Source organism: Thalia democratica, chromosome 2 (assembly GCF_965202585.1).
Source record: "Thalia democratica chromosome 2, ktThaDemo2.hap1.1, whole genome shotgun sequence".
Taxonomy (NCBI): domain Eukaryota; kingdom Metazoa; phylum Chordata; class Thaliacea; order Salpida; family Salpidae; genus Thalia; species Thalia democratica.
The window spans coordinates 57,683,598-57,704,196 of NC_139166.1; the positions used below are offsets into that span (position 1 = coordinate 57,683,598).

General features: G+C 29.3%; 1 protein-coding gene across 1 annotated transcript in view; it reads left to right on the forward strand.

The window, feature by feature from the left end:
* The window catches only part of LOC145830176 (ADAMTS-like protein 1), a 45,294-nt gene extending 25,077 nt beyond the window's left edge, over positions 1 to 20,217 (forward strand). Inside the window, exons 18-33 of the mRNA XM_082938080.1 lie at positions 9,762 to 9,981; positions 10,187 to 10,372; positions 10,581 to 10,758; positions 10,848 to 11,025; positions 11,486 to 11,667; positions 12,598 to 12,704; positions 12,973 to 13,099; positions 13,351 to 13,636; positions 15,492 to 15,748; positions 16,328 to 16,510; positions 17,053 to 17,181; positions 17,254 to 17,469; positions 17,762 to 17,945; positions 18,711 to 18,918; positions 19,113 to 19,231; positions 19,439 to 20,217. Coding sequence (XP_082794206.1) covers positions 9,762 to 9,981; positions 10,187 to 10,372; positions 10,581 to 10,758; positions 10,848 to 11,025; positions 11,486 to 11,667; positions 12,598 to 12,704; positions 12,973 to 13,099; positions 13,351 to 13,636; positions 15,492 to 15,748; positions 16,328 to 16,510; positions 17,053 to 17,181; positions 17,254 to 17,469; positions 17,762 to 17,945; positions 18,711 to 18,918; positions 19,113 to 19,231; positions 19,439 to 19,679 — 3,001 coding nt within the window. The 3' untranslated portion in view covers positions 19,680 to 20,217. The remainder of the gene's footprint in view (positions 1 to 9,761; positions 9,982 to 10,186; positions 10,373 to 10,580; positions 10,759 to 10,847; positions 11,026 to 11,485; positions 11,668 to 12,597; positions 12,705 to 12,972; positions 13,100 to 13,350; positions 13,637 to 15,491; positions 15,749 to 16,327; positions 16,511 to 17,052; positions 17,182 to 17,253; positions 17,470 to 17,761; positions 17,946 to 18,710; positions 18,919 to 19,112; positions 19,232 to 19,438) is intronic.
* The last annotated feature ends 382 nt before the right edge of the window (positions 20,218 to 20,599 follow it).

Here is a 20,599-nt window from a genome sequence, read left to right on the forward strand (position 1 = left end):
ATCGAGCGGCTCTAATACGTAAGAAGCTGTCAAAGCCAAGAGGAGTGCAAAACAGGTGAAATTCAATCACTCAAAACTTTTCTCAAGCACCCTTTTGAAGTGTTGCACCTCAATGTATTCATGCCTCGAAACAATACCTTTCATGTAGGGAAATTAGATATCATTTGTTCTGCAAACAGCAGGGATAAAAGGGTTCTTTTGAAACTTCTTTAACTTGAGTCAGCTGATAAGATTTAAAAAGCTTCCAGTGATGTTCTGAAGGCGACCTAAAATACATTTGAAGTTTATATTTTGAATATTACGTTTTGCATCAATTTGTCTGCTTCTTAATGTTTATTTTTACACTTAAAATTTCAAACATTTAAGTTTATTTTGAATTACGTAACCAATTATAAAAGTTCTCAACTACAATATTTTTGTTAATCCTTAACAAGAGGCTTAATTTTTAACTTAAAGCGTTTCGATACCAAGTTCTCAACTTTGATTAAGAACAATAAGTTTTTAGAAAAATATTGTAAACATTGAAAAGTTTATATTCATAATGCCCTTAATTGACTTACTTAATAAAAACATTTGGAACAAACTATCATTTTTAGTTATACAGTAGATATTTTAATAAGTAGTTAAAACTTTTCAACAAAACAAAAAACTTTTGCAAATTTATAAAACTAAAACGACAACCGTTTTGAGTAAATAATTAACACTTTTATTTAAAAATCTATAATGTTAAAAGAAGGGATTGTTGTAATATAATCGAACTACTTTCGTACATAAACTACTAATTTTGTTTTATAATTCTTATATAAAACTAAGACAGCTATGTACATAGAATACTTCTAAAAACACTACACAGAAGTATTTTGTAAACAAAAGCTTCTTTATAGTTCAACAACACGATTAAAACTTTATGAATTGTTTTAGACGAAAAACCGTAAAAAAATAACATTATTTGTAGTACAGGTAAATAGCGAACATGAGATAACTTTCCATGTAAAGGAAAAAGGCTAGAACTTCTTTGCTCACAAATTATTTTGAGTATGTAAGGCTTTGCTTAAGAATTTGTGTACGAGCAGAGTTAGACAAGAAATTTTTGAGTAAAACAATTTTGGCTCGGCTGGTAAGCTAAAAAATTGCGTTTTTGTTTTAAGTTTGTTTTAGAGTGCAGATGAAGTTCAAAGACTGTAATACATTTTTATAGTGCTTACTAAATCAGTATTGTTTTAATATTTATTTTTTAATTGAACCTGGATTAATAAAAAATAGTCTAGAAACTTTCCTTATAATTTTTTAAAGACGAATTTACATTAATCAAACTATCAAAAAAGGTTAAATCACAATACCAGTAAAAGTTTTCTATTAAGTTATGTATTAATCGGATTTCAACTCTTTAAAAAGTAAAAAAACAGAAGGACAAAAGAAATTAAATTAATAGTGTAATATGTTTTAGTAAGCTTTTTTAATAAGTGCTAAGTTTTTATTAACTTGAACTTTTTTTTACCTAGAAAGACTTAAATTATTTTACTACTACAAGTATATTTGACTACAGCTTAAAGTAATTTAATTTACCTGTTTTGTTTGCAAGCTTTACTTGCTATGAATGTTTTTTGCAAATCTAAGCAGAACTTATAGCATAAAGTACAAACTAAATAATTGCTGACACATCAACAGCTATGACAGTGTACATTACACAATGTGAAAATTTGCACTTATTAAAACCAATTGCAAATCAAGGTACACAAAAACAATTAAAAAATTAATATATTTTCCATTGTAGATTAACGGCTAGACGCAAATAAACAAAGAATTGCATTGTAGTCAGTTTTAATCTCATTTGCTTCCTGCTTTATCAAACTTATTAGTAAGTATAACATAATTAAAAAAAGCATATAAACTTGGACTCAGCCCAACTGGTTGTCAATTAATTTTCATCAATCAAAATCACCATTTCAACGATTAAAACCTAGTTGAATGTAAAAAAGTATACGAGCATGCTTATCAGCAAATTATGAGGCAGAACTCCAGCAAAGCAGAGCACCGAGTAATTGTTCAAGTAATCAGATGATATCAAAAAATTTAAAACAATGTCAGCAGTTAGAAGTAGCAGCAGATTTTTATTATACAAATTTGTCATCTTTTTTGTCATTTCGCTCGAACCGCGTCTCCACGGCAACCTTATTGTCGCCGCCGTTCCTTGGCAACCAACCGGCGATTGTTCCACGGCCAACAAGCCGCAATCAAACGGCTCGGGGGTTGAAAGCGGGAATGCAGGTACAAGGCTTCCATTAGAAAGTAGTTTCCCGCTCAATAATAAAAGGAGTTCTGTTGAATTTGTTAACGAGGCATCGCGTGAAGTCAGAGCCCAGTTAGTTTGTTGTTTTTTAAGGGAATACATTTTTAATAAGAAGAAATAGATATGATCACTTTGTAAATAATTTGATATTGCTTGAAAAAATATATTTCAAACAATTTATAGCTAATGGTGTTATAAAACAGTAAATTTCAGTCTGGTTTTAAAAAATATTTTAAAATAAACTAGTTTTGTAATTAAACTTACAGTCTTTAAAACAAAACACCCTTTATGAACTTCTTGTTAAAATATATCATAATTTTTTTTTGTATTTTAAGTATCTTAAACTTACTAAGCTTGGTCAATTCAAAGAAAGTTTTGAATAAAGACTGCTTTTCTAATATTTAAATAAAACAAATATGTTGAAATTTTGTTTTTAAGTTTTTTAGCTTTGTGTTTGCCTCAAAGTTGCTCCAATGGTCAAATAAACTACAACAAAAAAATTAGAAATAAAAAAGAGCATTTTTTTTAGTAGAATACCATAGCTAGCTTTAGCTACAAATCCTTGCAAACAGATAGTCAAATGTAAATATTTGCATAAAAAAACCTTTTAAAGCGGGTTACTTGGCCTTCGCACATCGTTTCTTATGTGTTTTTGCTTTTTGGTCTATTTCTATCATTTAACACTTAAACACTCGTCGATATCATCTATTAGCTTTGCACAGTAGAGTGTTATAATCAAATTAACACGTTTCTATAATTGGCATCTATCAATTACAAAGTTTGATTTTAAAATATCAAAAAAGATATGAATTGTTGAAAGTAACGCAAAATAAGATGTGGAAATTTTTGAGAGCTAAATTGTTGAGATAAATTTGTGATTTTACATTGATGAAGATTTTAAATCTTTTAATATGCTTACGGGATATTTTTGTAGTAATTTTAATTTGTTTTTACCTAATTAGTCTAAAACATTATATTTAATTTTTTTGCTGAGTCTAATAATAGAAAAATAAATTAAATTAGTCTATGATGTTATAAAAAAGTAAGAAAATTTTAATTTTGTTTAAATTTTTAACTTGTGCAAGAGAATTTGTTTCCTAAAAAACGTATTTGAAGTCAAAATTACACGGTTTGAAAACTTTCAAATAGTTATTGTGAAAATTTTGTGTTTGCTTATTCATTAATGTACAAACTTTTATTTTAAATTTAATATTTTTTTTGTCACTAAGCAGAAATAGATTAGTACTATTTGTTTAGTTATAACTGTCAAGATAATTTATTGGTTTTTATTTGCATTTTATCAGTTAACGGTTCAAAAGGACTTCTACAAACAAAAAGCTAGTATTACTTATGCTGTTAAGTAAAACTAATTGTAAACATTTTCACGTTAGTGAAAAGAATTGCTTAAAAAAAAACCAAAAGATAAGCCTTAAAGTTGCAATAAATCATGTAAACTTTAGACTTTAAATAGTTGTAGCAGAAAATTCATGCTGATAATAGACCCTAAATTAATTGTAGATTATGATTCATAGCTTAAAACTTGATTATTATAAAGGTACATGGTACAATGTTTTGTAATTTATAGAATGAAAGACTACATTTTTTTTTCGATACAATCTTTATAAAAATAATAGTCTCATTTTACAAAGATCTATTAACTATCAAGTTTGTTTTAAAACAGCATTTAGTTGTTCGCAAATAATATGTTTATTTTTTTAGTAAAAATCAAAGATAATTCTTTTTGACAACTCGAGGTATTTATTTAATAGTCGTTTAAAAACCTTCTTTTGAAGTTTTTAGGAGTTTAAGTATTATTTTACCTAATAAAAGCAATGTTTATGAGATGAAACAACATTATTTTACAACCCTAAACGAGTATTAATTGTGTTTGACAAAAAACATCGTTAGATAATAAAAGATTATGTAATGTGATTGTGTAAGCAATTTCATTATATAAAGAAATGTGAGATTAACAATATAACTTAGTTTTGAAGTTTTCTTAAAGCTAAAAGTTGATAGAGATCATTTGAAAATGAACATTAACTGGTTAATGCTTTTTTAAGTTTCAAATATTTTTTTATTACTACTGGTAATGCTTTTTAGACAATATTTTTATTTAAATGTTAACTCTTTAATCATCAAAGTTTATTGATGATTTTTTTAAACAAAGAGAACGTTGTGTATTTTTTTAAGATCTTACTATAATAAGGAGAATAAATAAAAGAACGATTACAAAATAACAGCAAAAAAAAACTGCCAACAATTATTAAAGCATTTACTTTAAAACAAGTTTATCAAGATTTTCTAATAAGACGTTTTTGTATCGAAGTTAGCACTAACAACTTTTGATAACTTCCGAACATAACAGAACCTTACAAGTTAATAACGCTAAAAGCTCAAGTAAAAACAAAAATGATAATTTAAGGGTTTAGTAATAACGCAAAAGTTTCAATTTGGTTATTAAATTTTGAGGTTTTCAGCTTTGTTCGTCGGCACACCTTTAATTTGGCCCGGTGTCAGATCTTATGAAAATTTGTATTTATGTTGTTTAAAAACTACATTAATCCCATAACGCACTGCGCTGCTAATACACTGAAGTTTTCAGCTAAACAACCTTGCATTTGTAAAATTTTTTTTGTGTTTTCACAAGGCATTTAGATTTTTATTACTAGCATGAAAAGCAGTTTTAATTATAAAGACCTTATTTTTTTGATCAAAAACATCTTGGTTCGAAAATTTCAAAATTTAGAAAGCAGGCATCATCATTACAATGCTTACACTATGAAAAGTTTATAGTAAAATATAAAGATACAGTAAAACAAAACTGATAAATAAGCGTATTTTTTGTGCAAAAAAAAACGGACAAAAGTCTCAATTCTCCCAAAAATTTTAAAAAGTTACGTCATAGACCAACTCGTAGTAAGTTAATCTTGTTGCGGCAATATTACACACAAGTTCATATAAAAACTTACTGGTGGTCTTTTGTCATGAAAAAACAACGAGTTGCACTTCTGTGCCACTTCAATAATTTGTTGTACTACGACCACCCCGACACACAAAAACCTTTTTTCTTTTTTGTTTTCGTCGCAGGCTCTGTTGTAGCACAATAGTGCGATGGCTGCGCTGTGTGTTAACAGTAGCTACTCGACAAAAGACACAAGCTCGAATAATTTGTGTTCAGATTTCTTTAAGTCGCTGCAAAGACTAGATTAGGTTTTTAAAAGATTTAGGTAATTGGAAGTTAATAGGTTTTTGAGGTATTTTTAAGTCAGTTATTTTTGTTTTGTTCCACGTAGATGTTTAAGTTTATTTTAAAGGTTGTAAATTAGGATAAATAAATAACTAAACAATAGTTAACTAGTTTCAAGTATAAGAAGCTTTACCAGTATCCATAATATTTTAAATAGGTAGAACTAAAAACAAGTTTTTTGAAAAAAATTATCTTGATAGTTAGGGATTGGTTTAAAGTAATTTTTTATAATACTTTACTCTGAATATCTATTATTTAGCTATAAGAATAAATAACGTCAATTGTTTATAATGAATAGAAGTATTTTCAGTTTTTTTTTCGCATTTTGTAAGTGAAAAAATGAATACTTTAAATTATATCTTTTTTCACAGCTAAATTTCTAAGCTTAGAAATTCAAAATTTATACCAGTGTGATACATTTAAAAGTAAAGCAATTTTTTTTAAGATGCTTACTTCCTTACGAAATTATACTATAAAGACTACCATAAAAAAGAAAGTTTATAAATACTAGCAAAATAATTAAAATTTCCAAAAAGATGGTTACCGCACTTGTTTACACTATTATGGTTTAGATGGTTATATATTAGATGGTTACACTATTAGAAATATTTCTATTACTGATAATGATAAAACGTCGTGCAAATTTTTTACAAACAATTGAATTTTAATTGCTTTTTAAAATACTAAAAACCATTGATTTGATAAATACATTTTATTCAAAATTAAATCGCCAGCAACGACGCTCTTATCCGTTTCAAACTCAGCAACAAAACGACGTCCATTAAGTTATTACAAATACAGTTTGTTTATCACTAAACTGTCACACGCAGGATACTGTTTATGAACGCCAGTATTACAACTGCATTGTGTCCTTTAAGGTCGATTTCGGTTGTATAGGAAACGGTATGATGTATTTATACTGATGTGATCCATCACTCTAGTGCAACGAATAAGCGCGGTTTAATCAACCGACGAGACGCTGTACTAACAGCATCGAGAGCAAATCCCCACCACTTTGTGTTTGCGCCGGTGACCGCTCATGCGGATCGACTTGAGAGTTGTTGATTTCACAACTCAATGCGGTCGGCTGCGCTCGCTAGTACTTTAATGCGCTCTCCGGTTCTGAAAGTTTTAAAACTGCTGTGCAGAAACGGCCAGGAGAAAGAATGAAGTATACCGACTTGTTGATGATAAAATATGATTTTACTAAACTGATGTTACTACGGTTTAATTGTAGTTCTTTGCATTCAGTATACAAAAGTCGATTAAAATTATAAACAACATTATTAGGAAGCATAATTGAGAAAAAATATATGATTTTACTATAAATTTTCTCAAACAATTTTTTAACTTTTTAATCTTTCTGAGAAATTCTCTAATACTAGCGCTTAAATAAAATTTTATAATTGTATGTATGACATTTCCAAAGTATAAATATAGCTTCTTTCATGTGCAGAGCATTTACGTTCTACACATAAAAACGTTTTCGTAGGTAAACTTCACTTATATGTTGAAAAGCGTATGCAACAAACGCTTCACGAATATATAAATGCGACCGGTCGAATTTTCCAAACAAAAATAAAAGGCACATTTACGAAACCAAATGCGCACTTTCCTAACCAAACAAAACGCGTTTCCGGCATTAAGCCCAGTCAAGACGGCTTTGCTGTTCAAACAGTCCTGTGCTTGTGATTCTACGCAGAATTACCCGTGTACAGAAATCCGTGAAAAGTTTTGAAAGTTTAAATCGTAGGCAGTGTAGTGGTGTAGCTCGGAAGTGAGTAAAAGTGCAAATAAAAACAAGATATTGTGGAGAATTAGAACGAATGTGAGCAAATATTTATTAAATACGTTTGTTCTTCGCCATTCAACTCGTGTTTGTTTTGGTTTTCGACACAGAAAAAGGTGAAAGCGTTTGCAGCGTTTTTAAACAGCAATAACTACGTTTTGTGTATCGTTTGAACGTTCAGTTGCCGCAGACTTTGTTAGCATAGCAAGGTATAAAAAGTTGTGAGAATATGTTGCAGAATTATTTTGATGCACAAAGTTTTGTTGCACTAAGTTGAAATCAGTCGCTGTGCTCGAAACTACTTAAGTACTGCACTTAATTAGCTGAATTAGTGTTTACAGATGTGAAAATAGTAAAGCAGATATTCGTTTGCACTAGATAAAAGATAGCAGCAATATAGAAAGTATAAAAAAAATGGTTTGTAGGTAAATTGTTCTTCAAATATAAACTATTTAGCATGATGTTAAGTTTTTTGAGTGTTCAGTTCATATTAAGAAATAAGGTTTTTGTTGTTTTTCTGTTATAGTTCAGTCGTATTTGTTTCCAAAGTATACAAGAAAGATATAAGTTCAGAAGAATAAAATGTTTTAAGTAATTACGCTGTACCTTTACGTTTTTCAATTAAAATTAAAGCTTCAGGTCTAAATATAGCTTTTTACCTTTGAATCAGACTTAAGCTGAAACAATTTTAATTAAATGCTGAAGTTTATGACATATATATTTAATTACATATTTTTTTCGTCAATGTTTTTGTTTTCTATCAACATTACAATTTCGGGTGAAACGTTTGAAATATTAATACTTTCTGATTAAAATACTTACTCATATTTTAGATTATTTTCAACTGACCTTTTCAAAGTTTTGTCGCGCTTTTTAATGAAAATCTTCTCTATACGTTTTTCAATGACAACTACATACATGAATATAGTGGTGTAAGCTGTTTACGCAAGACTAAAGATAATAAAATTTTGTTTTGGATGAGTTTATAAAATTGCATAGACACGAAAGCATATTCATTATGATGTCAATTCAATTTCAAGTAGTGGTGAATTTTATACAACTTTGATCTAAGCTTTCTGCAGAAAAAGTTGTAGTCAGTCTATATAAGGATTGTTAAACAAAGAAGCTTTAGCGTATAAAAACACGAAAATAGTATTTACACTAAATACTGTTAAGTTGGTTGTTAACAAGGTCAGAGAAATGTTTTACAAAAACTAGTTTGATTTGTTTTAGTTTGCAATTTAACTTCGTACTTTATAAATCATAGTAGTACTTTTTTTTCTTTATGATGTTTGCTTAACTTTTATATCGCAATAAAAAACAGCTTAGTACTTTTAAACGCTTTTGGAACAAAATAAACTATTAGAAAGTGTTCTATAACTACTACTTAACATAGATATAACTTAATACATTTTTTTTTCAAATTGTAGTTTTAGTTGAAAATAATACAAACAAACTTCACTTACATTTAGCAGTTTCGAAATGTTATGTATAAAACAAACATAATCTTTTTAAGTACTTATTATTGTTACTTAGCAGTTTTTTTAGTTGCTGTTGGACTCTGTCAAAGTATTCCAATTAGGTAAGTACCGTTTAGAAGCAATTAAAAACTATTTTTAATAATGTCATTATTTGTTGTCATAGTATAAGAATTTAAAACTAATTATGTAGCACCTAATGAAAAATGATTGCCTACAAGTTTTATATAATGTCAAATGAAAACGTTTTAATGTGATATTATTTTAGCATTATGTTATGAATGAGAGAAGTTATACGCTTAACATAAAAGTTTAATGCATTTAGAAAGGCTAAAAAACAATAGTAGTCAATAAAGTAGTACATGAGAAAAAAACACACTTCATAATTTGTGTATATAGAGGGATTGATTCCAGTAAACTTTAAAAATGTTTACTTCGCATAAACTCATTGAACTTTAAACTACTTATTAGAAAAATAAAGTTTGTATAAGCTACAAGTAAGCCAATGCATAGTGTAATAAAGCATTTAATAATTATAAAAAAAATTTACCTGTTCAAAGTAAATTTTGATATTACTATATTTTGCTGTTTTACCATACATAAGTTGACTTAAAATAATGATTAATGATTTCTGTTTTGATATGTTAATACAAAATAAGTTTGTTTGTTTTATTTAACCATATCTATATCATTTTATTAAAACTTGCTTAGAAAATTAGAAAAAAACGAACATATAGAGTTTGAATTTTTATCAACAATTGTACTGCTTTTATTAAAAACTCTGAAAGTATACATTTTTGTATATGAAACATAGCCTTTTTAGTAAAATTTTTAATAAGTAGAAATAAAATGTGGATTGATTTGAAGTTTTTCGTATCTTTTCGATAGGCTCTCCTTATATTTGCTTAAAATTCATAGCAAAAACTTGAAAAATATGTTCCAACAATTTTTCAGATGGGAAATAGGTCAGTACGGTTCGTGTTCGAAAATGTGCGGCAGAGGGATCAGAAAAAGATCTGTCACGTGCAAGTTCATGCCTGAAAACTCCACTCACCACGTCACCAACAATGACGTCATGCCTGAAATCATGTGCCCCAACCCGAAACCTCAGTCGGTTGAACCTTGCGGGTTTGCCACCTGTCCCCCTGTCTGGATGAAGTCTGGTCTCGGGAAGGTTATTTTTCAAAAACATTTTAAAATTACATAAAATAGTTCTTGATATTAGGAACTTTTTTTTTTGACTATCAAACCAATTTAAGCAAGGTCTGAACATTTAACAAGGTTAAAAGACTAAGACTAGTCATTTAGCTTAGCCTAGTAATTAAGCATAGTCACCTACTTTAAGGAGTATTTTTCATTCGAAAAATAACACTGTTTAGTGTTCTGAACAATGTGGTAACGGGTTTCGTGAAATTTCCTACTTGTGCAAGCAAAGAACAGGAACAGGCAAATTGATTCAGGTGCCTTCAAAATATTGTTCGCAGAACAAACCGTATCGATTGACAAGGAGAAAGTGCAAAGTTAATGAGTGCGAACCGAAATTCATTGCAGAAGATTGGAGTGAAGTTTGTGTTTTTAACTTTAATTACTATTTTGCCTGTAATTGGCATAATTAGCAACACTTAAAACAGTTTTTAAAATTTTTTTATAGAAAAAGTGTTACTACAAGGTAATTTATAATTAAAACTCATAGATAACATTATTATTTTTATTAAACTACTTTGTTAATTACTTTCAAAAACTCAAAAATGCACAGCTGAACTCTTTTTTTAGTGCAAAGGCGACTGCACAAAGTTACGAAAAGGTTGGCAAACAAGAAAAGTTATCTGCATCTACATGAAAAATGGAATTTGGCACAAAACTAGTGCGACATCTAAACATTGCAAAAGCCTGAAAGCTTTTCCGGCTAGAAGAAGTTGCTCACTGCACAAGAAATGTATGTCCAGCTTGGGTTAGTCAACCATGTGTTAAATTCAAAAATAGTTTGTTTTTTTTAACGTCTGAGTAATTTGTATAATGTTCTATTTAAATATTTTGTAGCTGCGAATCAAGAAGGGCAAAGCGTGATCAAAAGAAGGCCCAACCCGACCAAGATCAACGGAGGGCTGAGAGTATTCGTGCAGAAGAGCGCCAGAAAAATCCCCCTCCAACTGACCCTCCCGCTGAAGGCCTTCGTCATCCCTGGAACAACCATCATCGCCAAGTGCAGCTTCAAAAAGTGAGTTTTAATGCAAACAACACCGTCACGCACAAGATCAATGCGCTAAAAAATAAAGTTTACTTATCGGCAAATGGGAGAGAACGATGGAGGCAATTAGCTTTGATTATCTGCCCCTTTGTTTGCTCATATGACGATTTGATGGCAAGTGGGCAAACAAGGTGACATCAATAAGAAGAAATTTCGCGTCCTGTTTGCCCAACAACTTCAGACGGTGGCCTAGTTTTAAAATTAAAAAAACAAACAAATTTTTGCAATTAACTTTTGTTATTTTTGCTTCAAACATTTAATACAGTTTGGCGCGCTATAATGAGTAATGCAGTGCGAATTTTGTAATGTTTGGTTAATTGGAGATATTTTCGGACATAAATCTTCCTTTTGGAGCTAATTAAAGCTGTTTTACATTGCAGCGGTCCTAAATGTTTTTTTCTTTATGCTAACTAGTACTATTTTTGCTCAGCGGTGCGCCATCAAAACACGCGTGGTTTGTCAACAAGCGTAGGGTGAAGAGCAGGCGGGGGAAGGTGATGGTGACGAAGGGGGGCAATCTGAAGATGAGCAAGATCAGGATGAGGAGGAGGCAGGTGGTGAAGTGCCAGGGAGGACAGGGCAGGAGCAGGCTGCTCGTTCTCATCAACAAAAGTTTAAATTTGATTTTATTTCAAATAATCCTAATTACCAAAAGAATATGTTAACTGGCTTAATTAAAAATTAAGACTGTTGTAGCGTTTTAGGACTGAGTTAGTAAAACAAATTCTTATAAATTTTAAATTGTGTTACTATACAACCTTAATACTAAATTATACAATGTGTTACTTTAAAAGTTCAAGTTCAATCTGAGTAATAAATGCCGTTTAGATGATGTGTGTGTAATAAGTAACAAATTCAAATCAGCTTGAACTTCAGTAGTTAATTGAATTAAAGATTTGGAAAAAAAAGTTTGATTTTTGTGTTTTTCTGAATACAGCTCTTTGTGTTTACAAATTACGTCACTTTTAATTTTATTTACGGTTCAATTAAAATAAACAGCAATTTCTCAAACGTAATTTTTTAATTAAAAACGTGATTTATATGCTGATAAATAATGTACAATGTTTGTAATGAGAAGTGCATTAAAAATTAAAAAACAAAAAACTTTACAAAGCAGGTTCATAATAAAAGTTCTTGAAAATTTATTACCAGTTTATTTTCTCTTTAAATTTATCCACTGAACATGTTTTGAATGAGCTTTTGAATTACGTAATCCTTTGTAGGCTAATAAAGCTTTAAAATTTAACTTTATTTGTAACACAATTTCAACAAAAGGTTTTAAAAAAATTATGGTTGTAAAATTTTTTTATATTCCGTTAAAACTTTTGTTTTGAATAAGACCTGTATAGTATTTTTCTCAGCTATAATTAGTAGAAAATTATGAAAAAGCTTAGCTTTATAAAAGTTTGAAGTAGTTCAAAATCAAAGAATACTGTCTTTTTACGTATAACAGCTTTACATTGCATGAAAACGCGTATAAGAACATGAAAAGCAACTAATTAAAAGCTTTTAAGATTAACTTCGTATCTAATTAACCTTTAGGAGCTGCCAGCGGATCGCATAAAGGTTTAGTGCAAGTCAAAGAGAACCATTTGAAAGAAGAGGGTCAAGCTTTTCAACAATCCATTACCAAGTACAGCGACAGAAAAGTTTGTCAATTTTGCACGTGCAAATTTTACATAAAATATAAAAAAATGCCTTTAGTTTTAAAAGACTTGAAATAGATTACTATTAAGTAATTTTGAATTTTAAAATCATTAGGTAATTTTTATTTGAGTTTGTAACAACAAGACCGAATAAGTTTAAATATTTGTTCAGTAAATTCTTAGCATAGGGGTGACTTCCATCGTACAAGCTAATCGTATTAAAATTCCAAGTATACACACAACTTCGCGTTTCAACTTTTAACATTTGCAGTATTTGAAGCTCGCATCTGGAACTAAAGCTGTGAACAAGAAGGTAATTAGAAAGAAACCTCACATAGTCAACGATTACAAAGTCGTCCAACTACAAGAAATTGTGCCTGCTAAAACTGACTTTTTAGGTATTTTAAGTAATATAAATAGATATTTTCAAAACTATTGATTTCTTATATATTTTTTCTTTAAATTTAGAAAGTAGTTGTTTTCTAATGACTTAATAGCTTTATGCTAACATAACATCCGTTAACAACCTTTCATAGAAAAAAATCAAAGTTATGTAATTAAAAAAAAATTCTCGGTTTCATTTACAAGTTTTCGACGAAACATGTATTGTACTTTAAATTCTGTTTCTTAAATTAAAATGTACTTTAAGGCTACAGAGAAAGAAAGCACCTTCCGTTGGACTCAAAACAATCCACTGTGGTTGTCACGATAACGCCTCCCCCTACCAACGAAAACGGGGTGAAAAAGGCGCCATCTATTCATATTGCACCAACAATCGACCCCCTTCAGTACAGTGATGACGTCATAGTCAACGTCGGAGGGTCGGTGGTGGTAGTTGGGTCGCGACGGGTGACCATTTTGTGCGAGGTTACAGGGGAATACCCTATTAAAGTGAAGTGGATGAAAGACGGGCAAGAAATTAAAAATAACGACAGGTTTGATTTATTAGTTACACAGCTTTTTTGTTCAAACTTTATCTACACCAGTGGCGTAGCGTGGTATTTTGGTCAGGGGGTGCGCAAATTTTTTTCTCAAAAAATTCTCTAAATTAAAACTTTTGTAATTAGCTATAAAAAAACTTTTTATAAGTAATATAACTGAAATAAATTTATTAAGTAAAATAAGTTCGTTAACTGTTTTAAAAAATATTTATATATTCCAAAATTAAACAATTAAATAAAAGTATAAATTTCATTAGAATTACTTATACTTGCAAAAATGTAAACTTACTAAATAAAAATTGTTTTTATTACTTATAGTAAACTTAATATCTTTAAAATTTAATATATTCAATAAAACAAAAGTATCTGTTTTATTTACGAAAAAAAATATCAATCTCTTTAATATACTATACAACAGTGATAACAACACCTCATTGCACATAATTTTGATAAAGTTACACAGAAGTTAAAATAGACCAACTTTATAACTGTTATTACAGTTTATTACAACTTTGTAAAATAGTTAAACGCATATTTTTTAAATTTAATTCATTTGATTGTATTTGTTTAAAATAAAAATCACAAACAAAGTTTATTTCTCATAGGCCGACACGCTTATCTTGTATGTTTAAAAAAATAAAGTTCAGAAAACTAGCAGTAGTCTTAACAATATAGCATAAAAAAAAAATTGTAAAATTGTTTAATTTTTCTTTAAGCGTGACGTACTTATGTAAACTTTTTGTAGAAAAATAATCTGCCGTAAGTTTATACTACAGCGGTGCGCTATATTAATTGCGTGCTTTTTGAGTCTAAATTATTATTAAGTTAATGAACTTATAAAATTTTTCCTTATGGAGTTTTTGATCAACATCGGTGCGCATTTGCAATTACGCACCGAATCAATATATTGAGTAATAACATGTACTTTCTTAACTTGTCACTAATTGGTATTAAAAATTTTGTTTAACTTTTTGAATACTAGTTAAACATAGTTGAAAAAAGGCAAATTAAGCAGAAAAAATAAACTATAAAGGGTAATGATATTACATTCTTTTTTTGATACTTTTATTTTTTTGGGTGGCACGCATGCGCCAGTGTCCCTCCCCACGCTACGCCCCTGATCTACACTACATGAAATGAGTTCACGACTACTCAATTTCTGACAATTAAAATTCCGACATCTAAAGTTCTTATAACTTGTAGTTATTTTGAATTATGTATTTTAGTTAGCATTTTTTTTATATTGCGAAGTAAATAATAAGACCTACATGCACATTGTTGTTTGTTTAAAAGTATTTTAATTTTGAGATAGAGTTAAAAGCAGTATTAGAGTTTACTAAAACATATTTGTTTTTATTACTTAATTTTTTATTCTTAATAATCTTTCAATTTCTTCACATTTATAGTTTTATCAATTAGAGTTATTATAACTAAATGAGTTTTTTTAATAACAAATACTTTTTGAAGTTATAGCCCTTTACATTTTTATAAGAACCAGCTTCGTCGGAAAATAAACATTTAACCCCTTGAATTAGGTCTTAATTTTTAATCATTCATAGTTAAACATAGAAAGAAAATATTTCATCTTAAAACAGATTTATTAAAATATTTATTTTTTTATTATTCAATTTTTCCCTTAACAACTTTTCAATTTATTCACAATTATAATTTCATTTACTAGAGTTATTATAACTATGTTGGCCTTTTTTTAACCTAAAATGTTTTTTGAAGTTATGGCCCCTTACATTTTTTGTAAAAACTAGCGTTGTCGGAACTTGAATAGTAATAGGTTCTAGTTTATAAACATTCGTAGTAAAACACATAAAGAAAATATTATATCTTAAAACAGAATGATCAAGCTTGGTGATGGATCCCTGAGAATTTTCAACCCGGAAACATCAGACGCTGGTAACTACGTTTGCATGGCAACCAATCAGTGGGGAAACGACAGCCGAATGGTTTCATTGTCTGTCACCAACAAACCCACGATTCTGTCCACGACCAGAGATATTGACGATTTTGTGTCCATGGATTTGACAGTGACAGTTGGGTCCCATGTCAGGGCAAGATTGGGGGCCCGGGTTGTTATCAGGTGCCCTACTAGAGGTTATTACAGTGAAATATTAAGTTTTATTAGTTATAAAATTCTCACTTTTTTTTAAGTCATAAGACTTTTTTCTTAACTCATTATAATTTTTTTTTAACGAAAGTTTTGATAGCAATTTTCTTTTTTAAAAATGCTTATTACTGGTTGTTAAACAGACAACGGCTAAAATTTACATTAGCTAACTAAGTACTTTATAATTCAATTCATACTTTCACGTTATTAAATTACGCAAACTTGCAAGATTTAGAAAGTAAGTCAGAGCATTACAAAACTTCTGCCAGACTATCTTTAATAAAAAAATTACGCAAGTTGTATTACATACACTTTACGAGTTTTCATTTTGTACATTATGTCAAAAAATAATGAAAATTACACCCAAAGCAGCTGCTATTGCAGTTTAAAATTAAATTTATATCTAGTATGTACATTGTGTGTAGCAACATTGAGTTTTCAACAATGATGTTTTATTAAAATCACACAGTAGAAACATTGATTAATTTCAAAGTTTATTTAAGGTCTAAAAGACAAAATTTTATTTCATGATAAGTTTTATGTTTTATTAAAAATAAATATTACAGGCTCACCAGAACCATTTGTTCAATGGAACAAAGACGTCAACGGTCTTCAAAGAAACTCGCAAATTTTAATCGACAATTCTTTGGAAATATTTCCCACCACTTTGGCTGACACGGGACATTTCAGTTGCTTAGCAACAAACCCTTTTGGTAGCTCTTACCAAGCAACTATACTAGAAATTGTCGGTGAGTATAGATTTTAACTGCTTCAAAGATGGTAATTATTAACAAATCTTAAAATATACCGTCATGTAAAACCATTAATAAGTATAATTTTTATTATTTTCACAATTTAAACTAGATTTTTTTTTTTCAAAATAAAAGTTTTAGTTTATACTTAGAATAGCAACTTCTAAAGAAGTTATACAAAAACCTCTTCATTAGAAATCAAACGTTAATTTGGTATAAAAAAAGTTTTTTAGTTTAAAATTTTCTCTCACTTTAATTTAACTAGTTTCAATTATATAGTTTTGTTACTAAGAGTATTTACTGTAACCTTAATTTAAAAATTTTCTCTTACTTTAATTTAACTAGTTTCAATTATATAGTTTTGTTACTAAGAGTATTTACTGTAACCTTAATTAAATTGTAGAATGTACAGTACCTGTAGAATATTTTATCTGTTGTAGTACTGTAATAGTGGAGTTCAATAGAGTATAAATAAGTTTTGATTTTTATACGAAATTAAGTCAAAGTTTTATTCAAAACTTTTTAAATTAAATAAACAGACCCGCCTCATATCTCAAATGATGGAGTAATTCTCAAACTAAATGAAATGAACGGACTTCCAGAACTTTTGTTAAGCGATTATAATACTCCAGTTTACAGAGTTAAAGCGAACACTACTGTAATGATGGGTAGGTTTTATTATTGACCGAACTTATTAAACAAACAGTAAAGATAAGTAGTTTAGTTAATGATACGTATAGGTTGTCCATTGACTGGGTATCCGGAACCAACAATAGAATGGATGTTCAAAGGAAGTGCAATAGAAACAACAAACAATTCGACAAAATACAGACTGATGCACAACAACAAAGTTCTTTCAATCAGCAATTTCAACAACGTTTCAGTTGGCAATTACTCTTGCAAGGGAACAAACACGGCAGGATCGGCAGATGCTAGTCTTCAGCTGAAAATTACCAGTAAGTTTACATTGAAGCTTCAAATTTTTAAAGCTCTATCCGCTTTATTTTAAGGTTTTTTTTTACTATCATTTTACGTATACGATAAATAAAATTTAAATGTTTTTGATATTGTTAAAAATTCGTATTATGCTTTATTCCGTTGATATTACTTTTCATAACAATATTTAAACAAACATATTGTTTGTTACATTAAAAAATTTTTAAGATAAAACGTAAAAAGTATAACTTTCGATCAAAAAAACAAATTGTTATGAAAAAGTCTAAAAACTACTTTCTTATTTATTTTCAGTATACAAGTACCGAAAGGAGGGGTTGACGGAATGCAGTGCAAAGTGCGGGAACGCGGGAACCATCACTGACAAGCTGGTGTGCATAGAAGACGGGGTGAGGACGGTGGACGATTGGTACTGCAAAGGAGTGGCCAAGCCGCAAGTTGAAACCCGGCCCTGCAACAGAAAAGACTGCCCGCCACAGTTGGTATCTTTTTTAACTTTAACAAAACAACAAACAAACAAGTACATTACAAACAAATATTTTTATTTTTTGTTCTACAACAATATACAAACAAGTTTTTTTTATGTCTAGATAAAAGTTTTTGATAAACATGCCTATACAATACGTATAAAATGACAAGTAAATGTAAGCGATTGCTTTATGCCTATATAAATACTGAATTATGGAAACACTTATGAAAATAAAATAGAAGCTAAACAAGCAATAAAAGCATTTTTTACATTTTTCAACAAATTTAGGTCATAGAAATTGTTACCTAGATTAGGCGGATTAGAGTTCAAACATGTTATTTAAAAATTTTACAGGAAATAATTGGTCTTAATGTCAAGTGCTGACTTCTTAATCACTCATATCTGGCTTTTATTTAACTTTTAGCGCATTTAAATCCTTATATTAAAAAGAATACTTTGAATTTGTACTAAAACTACAACTTGTCTCATAATTAAAAAAAAAAAAAAAATTTAAGCAATAAGCATTACGTTTACATTTTGTAACCAATTTTAGGCTTTTCACAAATTACAGAAAATTTACATGCAATAAGTTTTTTATACCACAAAAATTTATGCTTTATATTGTTGCGTACTTTTTAACTTAATTTAATTTAAAAATGTTGTAAACAGCAGTAACATAAATATTTATCATATCAATGTCTTTAACAAGTACTATAACAACCATTAAAAACCTCTATATTAGAATCAAACTAATTACAAGAAATTTTATAACAGATATTACGCAAACGAATGGAGCAAATGTTCAGTTGATTGCGGAAATGGAACAAGATTCAGAAAAATATCCTGCGTGGTTCTCATGTCAGACGGAACTGTTCGTCAGGTTGCCATGGAAAGTTGCCGTAGCAACCAGCAACTTCCGCCACAAAAAGAAACCTGTTTCAGTAACTCGTGCCCTGAGTGGAAACCAAAACCATGGAAACAGGTTAGATTCGGTGATTTTTTGGAGGGTTAAAATTATTGTACTCACAAGATTTTTAGAATTCTACTTTTGTTAAAGCTTCAGTATAAAAGTTCTAAAAATCTGGTTAATTAATCATGTAAGTATTTTTGTTTTTTTCTTTTTTATCAACAAACAAACTAAAACATTTTTGCTAAACTTAAGTTACAAACCAACAGTGTAGCAAGAAGTGTTACGGAGACGGAATTGGCATTCAACTGAGACAGGTCCGCTGCGTCGCTAATAACGGCACAATCGTCCAAAAGTCCCAATGCAAAAACCTGCCGAGACCAGAAAAGTACGTTTAAATAATAAAGCTGCATAAGCAACTTGTCATTTATTAACGATAAAAATTAATTTATCAGACAATTTGAGTTTATTTCATTGAATCTACAAATTTTTCTTTATAATACATTATTTTTATAAGTAATGATTGAAAATGTTATCACAAAGCATATTTTATTTCTAATTTATCTCACTGTACTTATATTAAAAATTTCACCAGAAAAAAAAACTGTCCAAACATCCGATGTCAGCCAGTTTGGAGACCGAGTCCCTGGTCCGTTTGCTCGGCAACTTGCGGCAGCCATGGCATAAAAACGAGAATTCTTGGCTGCTACTACAAGGGCAGGCCGAAGCAGACCGCCAGGGGGCGTTGCCTAGCGACGAAACGGCCTCAGGTTTCCGCCCCCTGCAACAGAATCCCCTGCAGCAAAAATCTTGTTAGGTTGCAGGAAAAAATTTAGACTTTATTTTATTTAATTTTACTCTATAGGAATGACCAAGAATATTATTAGCATATTTTTTTTCTGTAAATTTACATGACTTTTATTTATGTACGTTTATGAAACTGTAGTTGATGGTAGTTTTAAGTTATGACACTTTAAGCCTTTTATTTAATGAAAGCATTAATACTTGCTGAAATTTTTAACAACTTATTTTAAAGACTTTATTCTGACAAAATTTAAACTTTTAAAGTTTATAAAAACTGCCTTTAATTTTTAAAAGGTATTATAGTCCTAATTAGTTTCTTATTTAATTTAGTTTAAAAAAATATACTTGTGTTTCTTGTTTAGCTTGCTGCTATTAAAAAAAAAACTTTTTTCAAGTTTCTTCAATCGTTTTTCGAAACAGCCTTTTCTTAACGATTTTATATAGCAAACGATAAGCTATTTAAATTAGCTTTAAATCTCAGATATAAAAACCTTGTTTTTTTTGCTTATCATACTATTTCGATTTAAACAAATCATATTTAGTTTTCTTTTACTTTTATATTTCATTTCACTGCCTAATAAACTCTTTAAACCTAAACAGTTGTGTCTTATTTAAATTACTTCTTATGTTTTTAAAAATCATACGATTGTAGGTTTTACTTAGATTTTGTTTTATTTCATACTTTTCTAAAATAAAACTGCTGTTCTACTTAAAATATTAACTAATTGCTAGTACCGTAACCTCCCAACTAGGTACGCACTTTGAACACTGCGCACAAATGCGTACCTAGAGAAATTTAATTACTAACATAAAGCCTGATACAAACATGTTAGAAGCCACCAACATTTACAAACGACTACTAAAGCAAAGTTTTTAAAATTGTACTTCAATCATAAAGTACGAAAATGTCAATAGCTATGTTCTTTATATTCGTTTACTTCGGTTATTTATA